The 23404-nt window shown below is 35.4% G+C and overlaps 1 protein-coding gene across 9 annotated transcripts in view; it reads right to left on the minus strand.

Moving 5' to 3' along the window:
• LIN54 (lin-54 DREAM MuvB core complex component) overlaps nucleotides 1–23404 on the minus strand; it is an 89596-nt gene that overhangs the window by 36602 nt on the left and 29590 nt on the right. For all 9 annotated transcript variants that reach the window (XM_037529042.2, XM_037529045.2, XM_037529038.2 and 6 more), the window contains exons 3-4: nucleotides 21683–21806; nucleotides 15487–15629 (exon numbers count right to left, since the gene is read on the minus strand). In XM_037529042.2, coding sequence (XP_037384939.1) covers nucleotides 15487–15629; nucleotides 21683–21806 — 267 coding nt within the window. The remainder of the gene's footprint in view (nucleotides 1–15486; nucleotides 15630–21682; nucleotides 21807–23404) is intronic.

Below are 23404 nucleotides of genomic sequence, written 5' to 3' on the forward strand. Positions count from 1 at the left end.
AAGCAGCAAAATCCAAACTATGAAAAATTATAGGATTTAAACAATCCAATTTTATTTAAAAAAAAAAGGCAAGGGAAAAAAGGTGAGACAATGAAACTATGAGAAATATCAGACATATGCAAACTTATTTGCATCCCAATTCATATAGTATAAAAATAAATAAGATGACTGAGGAAATGTGAATTACCTAGATAGCTAATGACATTAAAGGAATGTCAGTGCTGTTATCTTTTATGTACATGCTATTTTTTATGTACATACTATGTACACAGACAAATATCTACAGGTGAAACGTGACTTACTTTTAAAAAAAGGCAAGGGTGAGGTTATAAATGAGAACTAGGTAAGTTGATAATTACAAAGTTAGATAAAGGGTTAATTACGCTATTCTAACTTTTTAATATATTTAAAATGTCTATAGTAAAAAGAGTTTCAAACATGACTACATAACTCCATAGGTATTCCATCAACATAACAAAAGCAAAAAAACAAAACCAATATATGACACAGAAAAGAGAATAATCTCTTAGTCATTTATTCCTTCCACTCCTTCATCCTGGATAATGGGTATTGGTGTGAGGAGCTCTGCACAAAATAAAAATTCAGGCAACTGATCAATGGCGCCTACAACTTGTAGTCAGTCACCTCATCTCCATCTTTTATTAATCTTATAACAACCTATGCCAAAGCTATCCGGAAAACAGATTTCCTATACATCAAATTTTACTCATTACCACCATGACTACCCCCCAACTCAAACATGCAATTTTCACAGCAAAAGCAAAATTTATCAACTTCTGAAGTCTCTTTCTCAAAACTGTTTTTAAATGATCAATGTGTCAATATTGTCATTGTTCATATCACTTCCTACCCGGATATATGCAAAACAAATTCAGAATCAGCTTTATGATTCACGTCTACCAGTCCTGAATCCACCATATAAATACTGCCTTGCTAATGTTTTGCAAATTTCCCTTTCATACATTTATTATACCTCCTCTTGCCTCAGAAATATTCCACAACAAAACTTAATAACATTTAATGACAAAATTAAATCTGAATTTGCTTTGTTTTGAAAATTATATGTAATCAAATCCTATCTTTACTCTCCACTCTCTCCAAAGTATTACTAATTTCAATCAGAGTAGTGTGTTACTGTCTCATGCAAATATCTATTTCACACTTCAGTCCTTCACTCATAGTTGATAGCCATTCTTCCTGATATCCTTAGCTAAAGGATTCTGTCTCTAATCATCCCAACTTTGGTTGAATCTCCTTATATAGGATCTCATGTCATGATGCGTCTTATCTTAATTTTGGAATTCTCTGTTTTTATAATTATTTGATTCCTTTCTGTCACATTCCTACCCATACCTCCAATGACTTTAGGTTACATGTGTCTATTTCTGCTCTCTACTTTTTTCCCAAAGAGCACAGCCCTTGATACATAATAGGCATTCATAAATATTTGCTGAACAATGAATAAAGGAAATATTGGGACTAATTTCTTTTCTTTCCTTTTACATCACCTAGTCTATACCATGCAACTTAGCAACTACTCCATTATTGACTGTTTTACTTGAATTCAATTTTGTCTGCCTAACCATTATAAGCTCTTCTATAGTTCCCATAGTCTCAGCACAGTGCATACATAGACCTCAATAAATACTTGATAGCCATAGATAAACACAGAATGGAAGAGTGACTGTAACAGGAAACCTTCACTAATATTCAAGCTCATTGGTTTCTGCCTCATGCCAACTGCCGGTGCTAATACAGCACAATAAAGCTGTATTTAGGTAATTATGCTACAGACTGCCTGTTGGTAACCAAAATCTATATTCTCTTTTGCTTTGTAGGCATGTAGTTGGATCATATTTCTTATTCTCCATGAGTAAGACTATGCTGAATTTTAGCTAGTGGACAAACATGGACACTTCCATATCTGGCCTAGAAAAATCTCTCACATGTGCCTTTCCTATCTTTCCCTTTCCAGCCGGCTGGAATGGAGATAACCAGTATAATTCAGACCATCACTCAGTTCATTTCAATTTCCATATTATGAACATTAGCATTTAAAATAAAACTGGGACATCACTTTTTTAAGTGTATTCAATGGAATTAAATCAACTTTAGTGATTCCTCACCAGTATCAATTATAGTTTTAAAAATACAAATAAACCATTCTTTAGCAGTCAGAATTTTATATTATCCCTTCCCCCTGTGAACTTCTATTTTAATTTCATCTCCTCTAAAATTTTATCCTAATATAACATTTTATGCTTGTGAAATTCTTTTATCACAATCTCTGGAACAAAAAAATATAAACTGTAATTTCAAATATATTATTTTCTATTACCTTTATGTAAGGCTCTAAGTGTTAAATAATTTCATCTGGATTGAATTAATAATACAATTATTGTATACATTTAATTAAAACAGCATCATTATAAATTGTGATTACGACAACATAAAAAGTTTCTATTGCATGCACCTGTCAATAGGATTTTTATATATTACTTCCAATGTCCACAGATGAATATTACACATTGTAGAGTGAGAGTTCAGGACCAATTCTAATTTTTTAAAAACAAATGTCTACCAGACACTGAAAAACATTGTTTTGCAAATAAATACATATGAACAGAATATTTATTATAATAGTATAGATTAAAACTTTTAATTCCTTCTGAACTTTATTGTATTCTAACATGAAAAATTATTTTTAATGATAGGAAAATTCCTTCAATTTAGTAGAAATTGGAAGCTTTCTGATCCATAATGAAAAGAAATTTTAATAATCTGAAATCATTTGTTTTTCCATTTCTAGGAAATATGTCAAAAAGGCTTTTTATTGAAACATATCATAGCTGCCTTGTTTATCCTGATACATTCAGAAACAGAGAAAATAAATTTATTGTTAATTTCCTGCAGTGATAATAATGCTCTAATTTTAACAAGTTTGGGGTACAGGAATGTATGCATTTTTATCTGAATACTTCCAAAGGTACTTTCAAATTTTGAATATTTCAGTATATGTGACTTTTACCTCAAAGGAAAAAATACCCTAAACAAATAATGAATTCCAATGAATGGTTATGCATGATGAAATATTTAGGAAGATGAATATAGAATATGTGCAACTTGCTTTGTAATGCATTTAAAAGTAACATCTGGGTGATAAAATGATAAAGCCAACTATAGTAAAATGTTGAGTCTCAAATTTAATTATAGAAATCTCATGGGAAGTCTACCCAAACTACATGGCCTAGAAGTAGGAAGAGTTCAAGAAGTTAAACTGGTCATAGAAATCAGAGAAGAAACTTTTATTAAACCATCTGTACATAGCTTACACTCTGAAATTCTTCACATGAGAATCCAGTACATTTTGCATTCTAAAATGGCAATGTGGTGACTCAAGTACTTATCACAGGCAAGGCAAACAGGAAAGATATGTTTGTCAAATAAAGCCTCCTTGGGAGGAGAGAAAAATTGAAAAATGGATATAAAGTATATATAAGGATGTCCAGGATAATCTGAAGATTCTCAACCATAAAGAATAAGGTATGCTGAAGATATAGTCATGTTCATCACTGTGATATGATTTTTAATCAGAAAAATATGCTTGGTCATTGTTTCTGTCACAGAGCTTCCATTGCTGTAGGAAAACTCCTAAACTATGAGATTAATAAAGGTATTTTGTTATGTTAATGAGGTAACTTTGGAGTTGGTTGCCAAAGGGACCAATAGGATCAGAAAAGGGCTGGAATTTTCAGTTACAACCCCCTAAGTAGAAAAAAACAGGCTGCAGACTGACCCAATCATAAATGGATAATGAGCTAATCAATCATGCCTAAGTCATGAAGCCTCTAAGAAAGCCCAAAAGGAGCCATTCTGGAGAGCTTCCGAATAGGTAAACTTGGAGATTTGAGAAGAATGCTGTGCCCAGGGGGCACAGGGAAGCTGTCCTCTCCCCATGGCATGTTTTGTGCATGTCTTCCAGATGGCTATTCCTGCAATACATCCTTTTATAATAAACCAGTAATCTGGTAAAAAAAAAAAAAAAAAGTTAGAGATTCTCTGAGTTCTGTGAGTAACTCTCAGAGTTGCTACCCAACAGAAGCAGCAGTGAATCAACAACTTCGGTTAATCTAAGGAGGTCATTGTGGGAACCTCTGATTTATGGACATTTCCTCAGAAACGGTGGTGTGAGGGGAAAACCCACACACACACACACACGTTGGAATTGGGTGTACTACCTCTTTAATCATGAAAACATTAGAGGGGAGGAGTACACATCAGTATTACATAAAGTGTAAGCAGGTCTTATACTTCAGGAATATTTACTTACTCTGAGACCAACAATTGTAGGAGGGGGGTTTGTAGGTTTCTAACCCACATTTCTTTGATCCAAGTTCTGCAAACCTTTAATTTTCTTGAACTTCAGATATCCAAAAATCCACTATACTAAAATATTTCTCATCAGAGTTGATATGAATCAACAGGCCACCTTCAAGGAACAAGGTTCCCCACCCTAGATGTATAACCTTAAAAATCCCAAAATTAAAAAGAAGAAATGCAAATGGTCATTCCATGAGAGCCAGACCCAGAAATGCCTCAAATAGTATAATCATCAGATAAGGTTTTAAAAATAGCTATAATTACTTGGTTAACAGATACAGTGGGAAAGGAAGACAACATACAATGAAAAGAGCGCAGTTTCAGCAAAGATGAAAACTATAAGAAAGGACCAATTGGAAATGCTAGAAATCAAATAAATACATTATCAGAAATAAAGTTCTTTAATAGGCCCATTAGTAGACTCCATGCCCTTGAAGGGGAAAAAAAAAAAAAATCAATGAATTTGAAGCTGTCAATAGAAATTATCCAAATGGAAATACACATATGCAGAACAAGTGGAGAAGGAAAACAGAATAGAGCATTTAAGATCTGTAGAACTTTATTGGTCTAACATCTTTGAAATTGGAGTTTTGAATGAAAAGAAATAAAGCAGTAGAAATATTTGAAGAGATAGCAGCCAAAAGTTTTCCAAATGGCAAGAAATCATAGCTCTAAGAAGCTTTAAAAATCAAGCTAAATATATATCTAAAAAATAGCAACAGCAAAGAAGCACACATCTGCCAAATATAACTCTTGAAGGCAGCAAAAAAAAAAAAAGGCACGTTACATACAGAAAGGGGAAAAATTACAGCATTACTTCTAGCCAGAAACTAGGCAATCCAGAAATCAATGGAGTGACATTTTTAAAGTAGTAGGGGAAACGGCAACCCAGCATTCTTTACCCAGTGAAAATATTTTAAAAATTAATGTCGAGGGCCTCCCCGGTGGCGCAGCGGTTGAGCGCTGGGTTGCGAAGCTGCCCGCGGCCTCTGCAGCGCCGGTTCGATCCCCGGCTGCTCCCCGGCCACCGGAGGAGGGTCCCGCATGGCGCGCAGACCTCTCCTGCCGCCCGCTGCTCCCCTCAGCAGTGTACTTCGGTCCTTCTGCCTGCTCTGCTCCCCACTTTGGCTCTGGTGAATTCTCTCACCCTCCCGCGCTTCTGACTGTACCCCAGTGCATGTATAAACAAAACAAACAAATAAATAAAACATGCCTCTATTAAAAAAAAAAAATGTCAAAATAAGACTTTCTCAGGGAAACAAAAGCTGAATTTGTCAGCAGACTTTGATGAAAAGAAATAGTAAAGAAGCAGTAGAGGAAAAAAAAGAAATAAATATTAAAGTTCTCTAGTGAAGAGTTTGGAATCAGACTGAGATTTGGACCTAAAAATAAAAAAGAAAAAAAAAAGAAAGGAAGCATGTAGGATATGGTTCAAATGTTTTCCTTATTTTTAATCATTTTATTTATTTATTTATTTTAATTATTTTTTTTTTTTACATCATTGTTCATTTTTAGACAATATTTGCTTTCTCCCACCCGCTCAGGTGTAGTCCCCATAGAGTTTCCTTCACCAGTGCACCTGTCACCTCAGGCCACCATCACCTCAGTCCACTGTGCTCCTCCCTCCCTCCCTCTGATCCCTTTCCCTCCTCCTTCCCTGCAGTATGTCTCTGATTTATAATTGTCTGTTTTTGCTTTGTTATGTTGTGTATTGTTATTATTTTTTTACACCAATGTCTTATTTGGTTCCCCTATATTCCTGCTATAAGTGAAACCATACGATATTTTTCTTTTTCCTTCTGGCTTATTTCGCTGAGCATAATTCCTGCTAGCTCCATCCACGCTGCTGTGACTGGCATGAGTTTATCTTTTTTGATTGCCGAATAATATTCCATTGGGTATATACACCACATCTTCCTGATCCAGTCATATATTTTTGGGCATTAGGGTTGTTTCCAGGTTTTGCCTATTGTAAATAGTGCTGCAATAAATATAGGGGTGCAGGTATTCTTTCGGATCAATGTTTTTGTGTCCTTTGAGTAGATCCCTAGGAGTGGAATTGCTGGATCCTATGGTAGCTCCATTTTTAGTAGACCAAGGAACCTCCAGACAGCTCTCCATAGTGGCTGGACCAGTTTGTACTCCCACCAGCAATGTAGGAGAGTTCCTTTTTCACCACATCCTCGCCAACATTTGTTGTTGCTTTTTTGATATGTGCCATTCTCACTGGCGTAAGGTGGTATCTCAATGTGGTTTTAATTTGCACTTCCCTGATAAGGGACGTTGAACATTTTTTCATATGTCTGTTGGCCATTTTAAACAGTAATTTTGTATAAAGCAAAAACAGTAAGATGTATTATGGTGTTTGTAAAATGTTTAACAACGATACCACTAAAGTTGGAAAGGAGGAACTGGGAGCACTCTATTGTAAGGTTCTTATCCTACATGAAGTGATGAAAGTTTGAAGGTAGACTGGGGTAAGACAAAAACGCATATGTGACTCTCAAGCAAGCAGCAGAAAAAAAAAAAAAAGTGAAGTTAAAATGAAGATAGAGAATCACAAAAAAATATTCAATTTATCCAAAGATGGGGAAAAAGTTAAACAAAAACAGAAGGGACACTGAGAAAGTAACTAGTACGATGGAACATTTGAGTCCAATCATATCTACAATTATATAAACTGCAAATGATATAGTAATATTGATTTCATTTTGTATCTAATCATCTTGCTAAATTTATACATTTTTTTTTATTTTTTGTGTAATTTTTTTAATTTTTGGGGTGCAGGCCAGAGGTGCAGGGGGTGAGGGGATTCACCAGGACACAGTGGGGAGCAGAAGAGGCAGAGGTGAGAGGAGCAGTGGGTAGACAGGAGAGGTCTGCTGTGCCATATGGTTTAGCTCCTTGGCCTGTAATTAAATGCAGGTCATAGAGTTGACAGAGTTGAGAGTTCATCCTAGCTATGAGGGAGGCCCTATATACACACATTCTAATAGTTTAATAGAAATTCTTAAATTTTACATGTATATAATAATGTATGTAATATGTAAATTATTATAATTTTTTACTTCTTTTTAAGTCCTTCTGCCATTTACTTCTCTTTCTTGATTTGTTGCTTTAACAAGACTTGCAGTAAAATTGAACTATTGCTAAAAATGGATATCCTTGATCAATATTGCAACATTACATGAAGTTTCATGTATTTCTCCCCTTTTCAAATTATGAAAGTATCCTATTTTTATTGTTTCCAGTAATTTTAACTAAAATGAAGGTTGTATAGTATCAGAATTTTTTTTGCATATATTTGAGATTGTCATATAATTCTCTCCATTTTTTAAATTAATGTAAATTAGATGAACACAGGGCCCTCCCTGGTAGCACAAGGGATTAAGACGCAACCTATGAAGCTGTCTGCAGCCTTTGCAGCACGAGTTCCATCCCCGGCCGGCCAGACCTCTCCTGACTCACCTGCTGCTCCCCTCAGCAGTGTATTTCAGTTGATCTGCCTTTGCTGTTCCCCCCTCTGTCTCTGGTGAATCCTCTCACCCCCCACACCTCTGGCCTATACCCCAGCTCTTGTATGCATAAATAAATAAATATTTAAAAAAAATTAGATGAACATATTTTTAATTAAATTTGTCAATCATTTACATTTCTATCAATCAATACATTTTTAAATGTTAAAACCACACTATATTTCTGAAATAAACACAAATATGATGTGAAAAAAACAATACTAAAAGATAAGAATTGTATCACTGGACAAAGACGCATTAAATGCCAGGAAGTAAAGGAAAACAGCATTGCTTAAAACTGAAGCAAGAACAAAGTTTTGCATGCAGAATAATATTTCCATTCATTTAATGCTTATTTGCATGTCTAATAACTACTAAAAAAACTGAGGATTACTTTAGAAAACAAATATAATGGAAGTAATCTTTCTTACAGTAAGAGACAATAACAATATCAAGTAAACTGAGAAAACATTAGACATATCCAACTTCCAACAATGAATCTGGTAACATTAATTACAAAGATGCAAAAAAGGGGGACAATGGTCCAAAAATTGTTATGAGAAAAAGCAAGGCAGACACTTATTCTCCCGAACCCCCTTTCCAGGCTCTAGTATAAGATATGAAGGAGAAATATAGCTATCACTTAAGAGGTCTACAGGGAAAGCAGTATTCTCAGGGAAAGAGCCAGGCATCCATTAGAGCAAGAAGATAAAAGAAACATTCAGTGTAGGGCCTCCCCGGTGGCGCAGCGGTTAAGCGCTGGGTTGCGAAGCTGCCCACAGCCTCTGCAGCGCCGGTTCATTCCCTGGCTGCTCCCTGGCCACCGGAGGAGGGTCCCACATGGCGCGCAGACCTCTCCTGCCGCCCGCTGCTCCCCTCGGCAGTGTACTCCGGTCCTTCTGCCTGCTCTGCTCTCCTCTCTGGCTCTGGTGAATTCTCTCACCCTCCCGCACTTCTGACTGTACCCAGTGCTTGTATAAATAAATAAAAATAAATCTTTAAAAAAAAAAAAAAAAAAAAAAAAACATTCAGTGTAGAGGATGAGGATTTAGGGGATTACTTTGACTATGAACTCGAGAGGGCACCGCACAAAGATTTTAAGAGTTGGGAATGGGAAGGAAAGGAGACAGAGGATTTGATAGCCTTAAGAAGATTAGATGTGGCAGAATGAAAGATAATCTAGGATTCTGGGTCTTCAGTGGTACCCACTATAAACAGGGATAAATGATGAAAGAAGTCCTGGCAGAGTCAGGGCAGATGGTGGTCAGACTGTGAATGCTGGCAAGGAGGGAAGGTGAGGGAAGGGGTTTCCTTTCTACCACTTTTGATCAAAAGGAACAAGGAGATCTCCAGCAAAATCTTACTTTTTATCTTTTCTAGTATTTGATAACATATAGCCCAGTGACATTCTTGAAATCATCTTCACTTCCAACTTTTTATAGAGTCTCCTATCACCTCTCCGACCAATCCTTTTCTTCCACTGACTTCTTTATTCTACTAACTCAACATTTTGTGGTTTGCTCCTGGTTTTTTTCTTACTCTACATGCAATCTCAAGCTCCCTGGTTGATCTAATCTAAATGCACAGCTTTAGCCACCACCTATATTCAGCTTCCTCAAGACATATTCCACTGGATAATCAGGGAGTACACATTTCAGTGATAAACATCTGTAAGAAGCAAACACATCTCTGCACAAACCAGGTACTCCTTCAATATTCCCTCTCTACTGAAGAAGATAATGCTATTTTTTTTCTACTTTATCAAAATTTGGCAGAAGTGAGGCCCCAAAGCTGAGAACTACAAATAAACATCTCAAAACACTCATACAAGGACAAGACATCCATGCCAGACTTTCTTAAGGAGAGCACTCACATAACCTGCCTCCAAAATATCAAAAATTAAATAAAACAAAATAGATTAGAAGTAGAAATGAATTTATAAAATAGTGAATGCTAGGGCTTTATACCGCAATGAGAACAAAGTTGGAAATTCGCCAAGAAAACCTCTGGCATAGACAGTTATATCAAAACGAATGCTAACACAACATCTAGTTGCCTTTATCTGACAAGGCTGACAACATACTGAGATAAACTCTTACACCTGTCTTGGTCTAGCTACCAGAGTGAAAGAAGAAAGTTCTTAGGAAAGCCTAACCATATGCCCAGGAGTTTAGAGCATATGTGAACACAGACACTGATCCCAGCCTGGAGAATTCTGAAAATAAGAGGTTGGCTGGAATTTTCACAATGGCAAGGCAAGGACAGAGAGGACAGCGTTTGACAAGCTGGAATTCTACCGCTGGGTCCTGTAGGTTTCCCATTAGTCCAGTCAATGCTGTACAAGGGCTAAAACACCTTGATAGACCAAAGACATGTTCCTTCTCAAGTAAAGCACTCAGCATGACAGACTGTAGTGTGGATATAGGAAGCAAGAGAGAGCTAAGAGCACAATGTCAAAGGTAGCTGGGTGTGCACCACACCCACGAAAGTCAAGTGGACAAGGGGGACATACCCAGCGGGGTCTTTAAAAAACTATCTAAACGTACAATTCTAAAAGTCCACACTTACACACCTGCCGCACAGAGGGCACCTGCAGTTAGATTACAATAGCACCAGTCATATAAAACTTTGTCGTTTCTCATCTAATCTTCCTTGTAATCAGTAGGCAAAAGCAGAAAGAAAGGCAATAGAAGAGTGAAGGAAAATTACAATGCTCTTCTGAGTCATGACTAGGTCTGAGTTGAGGAAGCTTTGAACTAGATGTAAACTTTTGACTAGACTGTAATACCTGTAATACCTTAAATTTAATTTAAACTAAGGTTAATTCTTAGAGTTAAAAATGACCTCCAAAATGCATGAAAGTCAAGGACAGAAAAAAATAAAGCTAGTTCCTATTAGCATACCATATACCAGTCTTGCCAGCCGATAATGTCAGCATGTACTCTGTTATGTAAGTCAGGAATCTAGGAATCATCCTAGATTCTCCTTCTCCCTAAGACCTTGATGTCTAGCCACTATGTCTTAAACTCTTTCCTCTTTTTGTTTTTATTTATTTTTTGTGTAGAAGAACTAGGGTGTAGACCAGAATTGCAGGGGTTGAGAGGACTCACCAGACACAGAGTGGGGAGTAGAACAGGCAGATCTACTGAAATACACTGCTAAAGGGAGTAGTGGGTGAGACAGGAGAGGTCTGCTGCGCCATATTGGTGTTAGCTCCCTGGCCAGGGATTGAACTCAGGCCATGGCAGTGACAGTGTGATAGAGCTGAGACTTAACCCCTACACCACCAGGGAGGCCCTTAAACTCCTTTCAATACATCTCCCTTCCTGTCCTTTAGCTACTAAGTCAGCTCAAATGTGAAATATTATAATAATCTAGTTTAGTGTCTCTACCCTTTTTTTTTAAAAGATTTATTTATTCTTATATACAAGAACTGGGGTACAGGCCAGAGGCATGGAAGGGTGAGAGGATTCCCCAGAGACAGAGTGGGAAGCAGAACAGGCATACGGACTGAAAGCACTGCTGAGGGGAGTAGCAGGCGAGACAGGAGAGGTCTGCCACACCATATGGGTAGCTCCCTGGCCAACCGGGAATCAAACCCATGCTTCAGAGGCTGCGGACAGCTTCACAACGCTGTGCTCAACCTGCTGCGCCACCAGGGAGGCACTCTACCCTTTTTTTTTTTTTAACTTTCATATTTTAAATCTAATACCTAGACACTAGTCACTAGTTTTTCTAAGAAGCCCCCAGATATCCCTAAAATGCAATCAAGGTTGAGAATCACTAGTCTAACTGATCTCTCTCAGGATCCAGATGTGCTTTCCCCACACTATCTTTCAATAATGCCACATGTCATCTTTTTTAAAACGCAAGTCTCATTATCATAGAGCAGTGGTTCTCAATCCAGGTCACCCATTACAATCACATATGGAGTTTTTAAAAGTATTAATACCAGGCCAAATTCTTGAAAAATAATTAAAACATCTTGGGGATGAAAACCAGGCATGGGCATTTATTAAGGTTCCCAGGTAATTCCAAAGTGTAGACAAAGTTGAGAATCATCGCCCTAGAAGCAACAAGAAGCCACAAAGCCTTTAAGAATAAACTCCCATCTGCCCTGAAAGTAATGGAACCTTCCATCTAACCTCGCACCCTTGGCTCTCACACTACCAAAGCAATATATCTCCTACAAAAGCCACACTTTTATACATTTGTGTAAAATATTAGCTAAATTAAGGGAGCCCCCTCTGCTCAGCTAAGACCTAAAGCATCCTTAAGGTTAAGACCTTTCTAGAAGAACCTCCTTTGTATAAATCCTCCATGACACAACAGCAGAGCTCATCAATTTAGCCGTGACCACTATGATTTTGAGGGTAATTTTTAATGTTTTAAGTACAACTTCTCACCTAAACTACTTGAAATTAAAACCTATCTGGGCCTCCCCGGTGGCGCAGCGGTTGAGCGCTGGGTTGCGAAGCTGCCCGCGGCCTCTGCGGCGCCAGTTCGATCCCCGGCTGCTTCCCGGCCACCGGAGGAGGGTCCCACATGGCGCGCAGACCTCTCCTGCCGCCCGCTGCTCCCCTCAGCAGTGTACTTCGGTCCTTCTGCCTGTTCTGCTCCCCGCTCTGGCTCTGGTGGATTCTCTCACCCTCCCGCGCTTCTGACTGTACCCAGTGCTTGTATAAACAAAAACAAACAAATAAATAAATAAATAAAAGACTGACACTTAAAAAAAAAAAAAAAAAAAGAAATTAAAACCTATCTGACTCATACTTTTATCCCCAGTGACTATCACTATGCACAGCACATAGTAAGCACTTATATAACTATTGACTTCATTCCATGTAAGAAATAATTATTAATATATACAGGTAGAATCCATTTTAATAACTGATGTAGTATCAGACATATTTATACATTATAATCAAGTATCATTAAGATAGAAACTAATAGCCAGACTTTTTAAAAAGGTAAGGCAAGCTGTTAATGTTTGCTTTATTTATGAACAGTAAAAAAAGTTGGGTACAAAGGGCAATATGTTTCCAGATTCACATAGGAAGCTCTTACAGAAAATGACACTTGGTTTTCCACTTGAATATGTTCTTTAAAACAAACCTTTTTTAGGAACCTTATTACACTGTTGGTGGGAAAGTAGACTGGTCCAGCCCCTATGAAAAAAGTATACAGACTTCCCAAAATATTAAAAATGGATCTGCCACAGACCCAAAGGTTCCAATTATAGTTACCTATCTGAAGAATACAAAAAAACTAATTTAAAATGAAACCTACATTCCCATGTTTACTGCAGCACTATTTACAATAGTCAAGCTATGGGAACAACCTAAGTGCCCAAAGAAAAGATGAGTGGATTAAAAAGATGTGGTATATATACATAATGGAAGACTACTCAGCGATCAAAAAAGATAAACTCATGTCATTTGTGGCAACATGGATAGAGCTGAAAGAGATTATGCTAAGCAAAATAAGCCAAAAGGAGAAAGATAAATAGCAGATGATGTGACTTATATGTGGAGCATAGAAAAACTAAACACAGGGTCAGACAAAGACAAACTTCAAAACCAACCCTTGAAAGTTGATGATAGAACTGAGGCATTGCAAAGGGGATGAAAATACAGTGGAGACAGCAAACAATGGACTATAGTGGAGGACAGTGCTTGCTTTCATGATGCGTGCCCTAAGGTGACTACACATGACGGCGGAGTTTCTCTACTTCCAAAACATTAACAAATATGGAAGCCAATGGCACTTTAAAAAAAATACCTTTTTTACCCAAAGCAATATGTAGGATCAATGTACTTCCTATTAAGATTCCAACGGCACTTCAAAGAAATAAAACAAACAATACTAAAATTCACATGGAAATACAGAAGATCTTGAATAGTCAAAACAACTCTGACAAATAAGTGGAAGATGTGACAAAGGGCTGGTATCCAAATACAAACAGAACTCAAGCAACTCAACAGAGAGAAAACAATTAACCCTATCAAAAAATGGGTAGAAGAGATAAACAGACATTTCTCCAAAGTAGACATACAGATGGCTCAATAGGCACATGAAAAAATGTTCGTTATATACTTAGCATCAGGGAAATGCAAGTGAAAACCACATTGAGATACTACCTCACACCCGTGATAATGGTTCATATAAAAAAGACTGGAAACAAGTATTGGCAAGAATGTGAAGAATATTCTTACATTTATACTCTGTTGGTGGGAATGTAGACTGGTCTAACTCCTCCAGAAAACAATTTTCAGTTTTCTCAAAACATAAAAAATAGATCTAACGTATGACCCATTAATTCCTCTCCTAGGCATCTATCCAAAGAACACAAAAACACTTATTTGTAGGGCTATAAGTACTCCTATACATTGCAGCCCTATTTAAAATAGCCAAAGAATGGAAACAACCTACATGCCCAAGGACAGGGAATGGAATAGAAAATGTGGTATGTGTACACATAAACATACAATGGAATTCCAGTCAACTATAAAAAAAGATGAACTCCTGCTATTTGCAGAAACATCAATGGAACTAAGTGAATGCTAAGTGAAATAAGTCAAGAGAAATACAAATGCTGGATGGTCCATTTATATGTAGAATATAGAGACAAAACAAAGGGTCAGACAAAACCAAGCCAATAACAAACCCTTGACATCTGAATGCAAAACTGAGATAACCAGGAGGAAAGGGTGGTGGGGTGACAGTGGGGGAGGGGAGGGACCCAAAGAGCACAGTGAAGGATTATTTGGGCTTTGGTGGTGGGCATGATATGAAAAAATAGTTTAGAGGTTTGAACAAATACCCCTAAAACAAATACAATGATGTAAATCAACTTTTCCTCAATGAACATAAGTAGAGGGGGAAAAATACCTGTTTTCAAACATGTGGTATAATGACATCTGTATGTTTCAGGAAAGTGAGCTAAGACTACTTACTTTACCTGTATGTTTTAGGAAAGTGAGCTAAGACTACTTACTTTACCTAGGAGTAAAATGATAGGTACAATAAATGAAAAGAAATTACGAAAAATTACCAAGTACTCTCAATGAATTGTACTAAGCTTTAAGATATCTGATAATATGGTTACCAGCATTTAATAGCAATTTCTAGCAGTCTGGGTACTGTGTTACCAGCGAAAGTTCAGATCTCCATGACACCCGTGACAGCTTCGGCAGAATACATAAAGTATTTCATTTTTAAAAAGTCGCATTTAACATTTAATATTTATAAAATCACTCTATATGTGACTTACCCAAATATGGTAACCCCGCACAAATATTAACAGTAAAGGTACTAAATATATATTCAAAAAATTTTTATTGTACCCACAGTCCAATGGGCCATGTCAATTATTTTAGCATGCAAAATGATAACTATGTTACTCTGTATTTAGTTAACTGTCATATATCCTTGATTATTAAATTATTCCAGTATTTACTGAATGTCTATTACTTGTTTGGGAATATAATGAAACTAGTATATGAAGTGACCAGTAAGACAATAAAGGCATTAACCACAATATTTGGCATTTGTGGCTAATCTTTTTTACCTTATTTGGCGATTTCAAAGGTGAGATGGCTATTTTATTTGGTGTCTGTGTTGTAGAATTTAAAGTTGATCCAATAACACCACTTTCAGATATTGTTATGGTCTTTGATGGAGTCCCGGGAGTAGACTGTGAAAGAACCCTACCTGCAAATGAGAGGCAGCACATCAGTTTGACTTTTTTCAATAATAGTATAAAAAAGAATGTGATGATGATCTACACCACCAAGGACTGTAGATCACTAATTCATATTTATCCATCTATAAACTCAAACATGTGAGTCCCTAATTACCCATGGTGAATCTAGGCAGAAGAGCAAAACAATGCTTCTTAGTGACACTGTATCTTAACCACTTTACATAAAGCTCACAAAAACATTTCTGCTCATCAATACATTTTCATCAACACTGTTGTCATATCCATCAGAAAATAGGCTAAGGACAACTAAGAAATATGTCCTATGTAATACACCTCCTGGAAATGAAGACCTGAATTCAAGTCTTAAAACACCAGTTTCTGTTCTCTGCTATGCTATAGCTCTCTTCTTGTTTGAACTTAAACCCTTCAAGATACAATTTAAATCCACATCTATAAGACAAGTAATTATTGAACTACTTAAGTACTGTCTGATGTTACACTGTGCGACTTCTAGACTGTCAAAAGAAAAAAAACTTTTTTTCTACTAGCTGTTCTGGCCAGATTCCAAGAGGAATACTGTGTTCCCTTCTGGGCAATACTCTTTAGGAACAAAATAGAAAAATCAGAGTGTGTCTTAATAGCTTAGGGAATTGGAAATCATATTACAATGAGTTGAAGTATAAGGAATTTTTATCATAGGCAAGAGAGGGATGCAAAGAAAAAACACACGAGTCATTAGTGCCATTCACCAAGATTCTGGTTCTCACCCATTCTGGGCGGTGTTAGAACTGTACTTCCTACCCTACTCACCGTAGTTAATTTAGGGCCATATGACCAGTCCTAGCAATGAGTCATGCATAGAAGTAATGAATATCATTTCTGGGCTAGAACATTTGCTGCCTATGCAAGACTTTCCCAAAACTCTGTTTTCTCTGCCACATGCAAGGTTGGTAGATCTGTCAGTCTGGGTCCTTGAGTGGCTAAATAAAAGTCCCCTTTCTAACCTATAATAGACATGAAGTTTGAATAAATACTAAAATTTTGGGTTCTTACAAAGTCTTCTAAAGATTCAGAGCTTGTTTATCATGGCAGGAAACCCAAGATTACTCTGACTGATGCTGGTTGTCAGTTGAAGGATTAGAACGAAGCATAAGTACACAGAAACAGAAAATTTTCAATTTAGGACTAAGAAAGAACTTCTACTGAAAAGTTCCAGTGAAATGACTGTTTCAACATAAGGGAGTTTCTAGTCACTGAAAAGTTTCCTGAGCAATTGCTAAATAACCAAATCCACTGATTAAAATGGAGTTCAGCACCCAAAAAGTGCAGAAGTAGAAAAATAAATTATCTCTAAAATTCCCTCTCATCTTTAGATGCTATGATTTAACTTAAAGGTATAGCTAGAGATGAAAAAAGAGGGAGAAAGGAAAGAGACTTTCTCTTTAGACAAAAATTATTATTATTATTTATTAGTTGTTAGCTATTAGATAGCACTTTTGTGCCATTTTCTCAGATAATGCCACAACAACATAGCTTCTTTTAAGTGAATCAAATTTTATCTAACATTTACAAATTTAAAAATTATTTCAAACACAATTTTTTTCTGTTACTTTGTAGTACATGATTACATTTAATTTTATGGATATATTCTTTAATGAATTTCAGTTCAGTGTTTTTTTTTTTAGCCTGAATTGCATCACCGCTAAATAAGCCAATTTTATAAAATAAATCTACATCAAATAGTTTTAGAAGATCACCCTAAAGTTTGCTGGTTCTTCATTCCAAAGCTAATACCTATGGGTAAGACTGAAGCTGCACCAACCATTATGTTAATATAAAAATACCAATAAAGGTCCAGTGTAATAAAATATTCACCATGTATGGTTATTATAATTTATTAGTTGTTAGATCTTACATATATTTCAGAAAATGTCCACATAGAAAATCCTCAATTCTTGAGGATAATTGACACCAGAGAAAGACCACTTCAAATGAATTCACTTAAAACAGGAATAAAAATTTCATTATAAATAAAAAGAGAACTAAGGATAAAATCTTCACTTTTTTTCCCATTATATTTAACAAAAATTCAATTTATAACTACAACTACAGTTATCCTTGGGATGAACAAAGGACAAATCAACTGTTGTGTTTGAGGCAAAGAGAAGTCTTCTGAAAATCTGTATAACATTTTGTGTTGATGGGTACAACCTGATCATATAGGTCATTCCTTGCAAAAATACTTCAAGATTTCATCAATTTCCCCAAGAATCCTTTAGACCCTTTAAAATTCAAGTTATTCTTTTGAGGATTCTGCTTGTTTTTCATTCAGATATCAATTCTTCTGATTATCTTATCTAATCTCCAAATCCCTAGTTGCTTTTAGTCCCACAGATTCAAACATATATACAAGTTATACAATCTCACCTTGAAATCATTTTGTAAGGCATCTACACTCTACTGTCAGAAGTTCTCCAGAATTAAGAAACATACTCTAAAAGCTACCAACAAGACAGGCTGAGGCAGGGAACTAGCATATCTCAGTAAGAACTAAATCTATTAGAGATTAATTCATTAGTGAATATTATTACATTAATGATGTTTGTTCCACTATAGCAACCTTCTACTTTGTGAACTTTGAAAATGAGGACCTCTGCATCTCACTTAACCACCTCAAGTCTTGTGAAGTAGTTGGCATTAACATTTTACAGACCTAAGTATGGTAAACAGATAATATAATTACCCAATAATTTGGAGAAAATAAATGGAGGAGTCTTGACTAAAACCCAAGTTTCCCATAGCACTATACTGCCTCTATAATGTACATATTCATTCAACAATCCATACTCACTAAATCACATCTATGTGCCAGAAACTGTGCTAGCTATTGGAAAGAGATAAACACCAGATAAAGGAGCTACCATCAGTGTGGTACATACATACAATGGGATATTATTCAGCCTTAAAAAGAAATTCTTACATATGCTATAACATAGATGAACCATCAGTATAGTATGCTGAGTGAAGACAGTGAGTCATAAAAAGACAAACACTATAGGATTCCACTTACATAAGTTACAGAGAGTAGTTAAAATGTTAGAGATGGAAAGTCTTTTCCAGGGGCTGAGGGGAAGAAGGAATGAGGAGTTATTGTTCAATGAGTACAGTGATTCAGTTTCGCAAGATGAAAAAAGTTCTGGAGATGAATGGTGGTGATGGTGAGTACACTCACAGAACAATGTGAGTGTACTGAATGCCACTGACCACTTAAAAATGGTCAATTTAAAGTATTTATATTTACCACCATTAAAAAAAAATAATTAAAACTAGATGATAAATAAAAATAACCATTAAGAAAAATACTAAGTTTACTGTGGAAGACAGAAAAAAACCATTAATTATAATAAAGAATGATTAATGGAAACATAAAAAGTGACTATGAAATTTAATAGAAGTCTAATTATAGTTTGGTATTTGCAGGTGTAAGTTTTATGGAAATACATAGATGGCCAGAAGAGTACCCAAGTAAACCTAGGAATTTGCCAACATAGGTGGAGCTAATCCAAAGACACATAAGCTCAGAGGATACATAAGCCCAAAGGAACAGCAAAAACCCGAGAGAACATGGTCAATTTGGTGATCTCTTAAAATAAGTTAAGTCAGTAGGTCTGGAGCTGACAGGAGGTGAAAATGCTTTGTGATAGGCTCATAAATGCTTTTAGTGCTAAGAAAGCACTAGCATTTGATCTTGATTCTGATAAACTGAGGTCAAGAAATGGATAAGAAATGGCTACTACTAGGAAAATTTCAACAGGGGTGTATCAAGATAAGATGTGCATTTCAGTAAAACACATACAAACGTGTTTATCTTGACTAAAAAGCAGGAAAAGATATTCATCTTCAATGAGAAATCCACAAGTCATTAAAAACCTTTTAAAGGTTCTTTGAAAGATCATTAGCTACAATAAAAAGATTGAGAATCTTCTTGTGACAAGATAATTCAACAAGAGAGCTTCTCTGGTGGTTAAACATCTGTGGCTTCTCTGAATTTAAAAGACTATAAAGAACTAGTGAACAGTAGAAATTATCCCTCCAAACTGAATTTAATGCCAACAATTCTAGTGAAATTTCATAGGTTCTATATGCATTTTGGTAGGCTAATATGTGTTTATAATTAGAGGGTAAAGCAATGGTTAATGTACTCAAAGACCAAGCAAAGACATTCATCATAAGACTCAAAGACCAAGCAATGACATCCATTAATGTCAAAAATAAAAGAGATGAAATCTTGACATTGGCAAAAATTTATTCAGATATTTCTGCAAATATTACAATTGTTTAGCATACAACTTTCCCAGTAACTAAAAAAAATTTAAGGGATATTCTCTGAAACTCAAGAAACAGTAAAGACTAAAACATTCCTCCTGGTAAGCCTCCTCGACCTCAAAACTTCTCAGAGGGCTAATGCACCTTTTTTTCTTAATACATCCAAGCCTTGCTCATTTTCAGTCAACTAAAACCCTTCCTGAATCACTCCCAAACCCAAACCTTTCCTAATCTTTTTTCTGGGGCTATCCCTGCCTCCCATTGACAGTTCTGAAGACACCAACCTCCTCAAACACCACAAATCTGTACTAAGGATCAAAAGAGAAAAAGAGCACTCACTCACCCAACACTACACTCAAACCACAATCTTCCCTTGCTTGCTACAATGAGAAACCTCCCTACATACAACTCAAAGACTTGAAAAACCATGAATCACTGCCATTGACTTCAAAGCTGCCTACTGCCTGTAATTTTTATTAAAGACAGCAGTGTGTGTGTGTGTGTATATATATATATATATATATATACACATATACACACACACATACATACATATATATGCATGCTTGCTGGGGATGGTTAGTTTACATTCTAGGAATGGGTTATTAGCATATGAAAGTTTTTAGTCAAAAGGTACCATCCAGAGATGTTTCCATAGCTGTCAGCACAAGGTAAATTAGAAATGACTTCCAAATTGATGAAAAAACAAATGTTAGCAGCGCTCTGAATTCAAGACGAGTCACCATAACTGTGATTTTCTCTAGAAGCATTTTGTTGCTTGTCAGGCAAAGAGTAAGAAGAGATCTATTCTTAACTAAGACATAAAAAGAGAATCAATGGTATTTCAAGAGAGTGGTAATTACAGGGCCACAGACTCCAGTGTGAGAAAGAACTTCAGCAAAGAAGGGGATGATTATTGATGAGAAAGTAGAAGGATTAATGCATCACAGATTTCAAAGAATTGCCAGATTGGGTATACAAAAGAAGGTTAAACTAGAATATTACAGGGAATGAAATACTCAGTTAAGATTTCTACAGTTTTATAAATTCTTGGTGATGACAAATTTCAAAGTATATAATAAAAGAATATTGGGCCACACCAGAGAATTTGCTGGTAATAGTAATATAGCTAAAATTCTGTTACAACTTAAGTAAATTACAAATAAGACAATTGCCTATTTGTAAATAATTTTATAGAAAATGTACTCATTAAAATAATGAGACCAAAAATTCAAACAGTAACTATGAAAAATTATATTATGTAATCTAAACCTATTAGACTTAGTACATATACTCTAGAGACCCTGAGTGGGTTCAATTCCCAGTTCAGTCATTTGCTGAGTGCCTCCATTTCCCAACTGATAAAATGGGAATATTAGTACCTACCTCATAAGATCATCAGACGAACACACATGTCACTATAGCTAAAGAGCTAATAGTGCAGGACAAGAAGCAAACACTATAGAAATGCTAGCAAGTATTATTGGAATTTAAGATTACTTTCATGGTAAAAACCTACCAATAACTAAGGAAACTAAAGTAATGAACTGACTTTGAGAAAAGGCATTTTGTTTTAAGCACATATTTAATAAATGTAACATATTTTATTAACTAGTTTGGTTTATAATAATAAGTCATACTTATTGCAGTAAAACATCTCAAGGTGGTAGAGCAGCCTTTTTAAATCTAAAAGGCATGTAAATTTATAGCTTAGTAAACTATAAAGAAATATAACCTGCAATGACTGGTGGTGATACTTGAGTTGTCTGTCCTGTAACTGCTTTACTATTAATTGGTTTTGCAAAGATCAGCTTCGTGATTACCGGACCAGAGGTTGGTGTTCGAGGCTTCTTAGCAATCTGAAATATATAAATAACTATGAAGACCATTTGTTTCCTTAAAACACCTATCCAACCGAAATTAGACAAAAGATTAATATACAGAAGTACACGTAAAATGAGCTTATTTAACAAAATATATTTAAATACTAAGGTTGAAAACATTTAAAATGGAACCAATCATCAAAATATTAAATATGATCACACACTTAAGTCAATATACACCTTTACATTTTGCCATAGATTCTTACGTTAGTCCCTGTGATATGTGCATGATGAAAACCAAATGTTTAATGTTTAATAGCAATGTTTATTTAATATTAAACATAATAAAAACATTGAAATAGCAATATTCTTTTTTGAAATAAATTTTCAATAATAAAAAGATGAAGTAGAGTAAGTTAAAAAGTATAGTGCAAATGATCAAGACACCATTGAAAAATTACATTCACCCCTGGAATCAAAATACAAACATACATTAAAGATAAGCTTATGATTAAGATCTTAAAGTTTTAGGTCTATGTATCAGAGTAGGTAAATGAAAAACTGAACAAGTTAATGCTCTAAGATACAAAGGATACAAAAAATAAGTTTGGCAACAGAAAGAGTAGTCTAGGACAAAGACTGAAATATTTACTGAAAATACTGTTTACTAGACTATAAATTCCTTGAAGGGAAAATCTTTATTTTATTTATCTTTAATCATAAGATATATATTGGCATACTGTGGACATGCACTAAAGTCTCCACAAATCAAGGAAGACTGAATTACTAATTTTTTCATATAGAAATTATCAATGTACGCAAAGACATAGCTTCTTCTAAAAGTCAGAAGCAGAAATTTAACTCTGATAAAAATCACAGACTTCTAGATTAACTTAAATATTGTTATCTTTTGGCAAATAAAAAAACTGAGTCCTGTAAGTACTATTAATTATTGGAAATCATGACTCAAAATGAATAAACATGGCCATCTTGAATGATAGAAATAAACCCAAAGCTATACTAGACTAGATCACAGAACTTGATAAATATCAACTGTGTGCTCAAATTACAAATTAATGTATTTTCTTACCTAGAAATATACTACTTTCTTACACTCAGCACATATTACTGACAAAAATTATAAATGAAATACAAATCACTTTTTGAAACACAAGGAAATCCATCAATATTAAAAACACCCAGTTTAAAAAAAAACACAAAACTACCCAGCTTACAAAACTGATATATCCAAATAAATTCATAGTTGTACTTTTAAAAACTGATGCAATTTAGGGAGTCATATAGAAAAATAGCTCCCAATTGTGTCTTCAGGCCTAAAATAAATGAGAATATGTTATCTATTGACTTAGCAGTCACGTCGTCTTAGAAATATTAAATATTTTCCTATTTTTAAGTGATCTTCACAATCAGGGAAAATATGCAAGTAATACAACTAAAAGCACATTAATTATTCAAATGAATAATCTCAACTTGCCCTTGCAGTTATGTTTCTTTAGTGGAGCACAGCTGAGAATAACGATTTCCAGTTCCATTAAGGAACCAAGATTTTGCATTATGAATTCTACACTATGTAGAACAAAATCACTTTATTAAGTAAAACAAAGCATAAAGGA

The sequence above is a fragment of the Talpa occidentalis genome, unplaced genomic scaffold (assembly GCF_014898055.3).
Source record: "Talpa occidentalis isolate TD23 unplaced genomic scaffold, MPIMG_talOcc4v2.1 talOcc4.6, whole genome shotgun sequence".
In the NCBI taxonomy this organism is placed as follows: domain Eukaryota; kingdom Metazoa; phylum Chordata; class Mammalia; order Eulipotyphla; family Talpidae; genus Talpa; species Talpa occidentalis.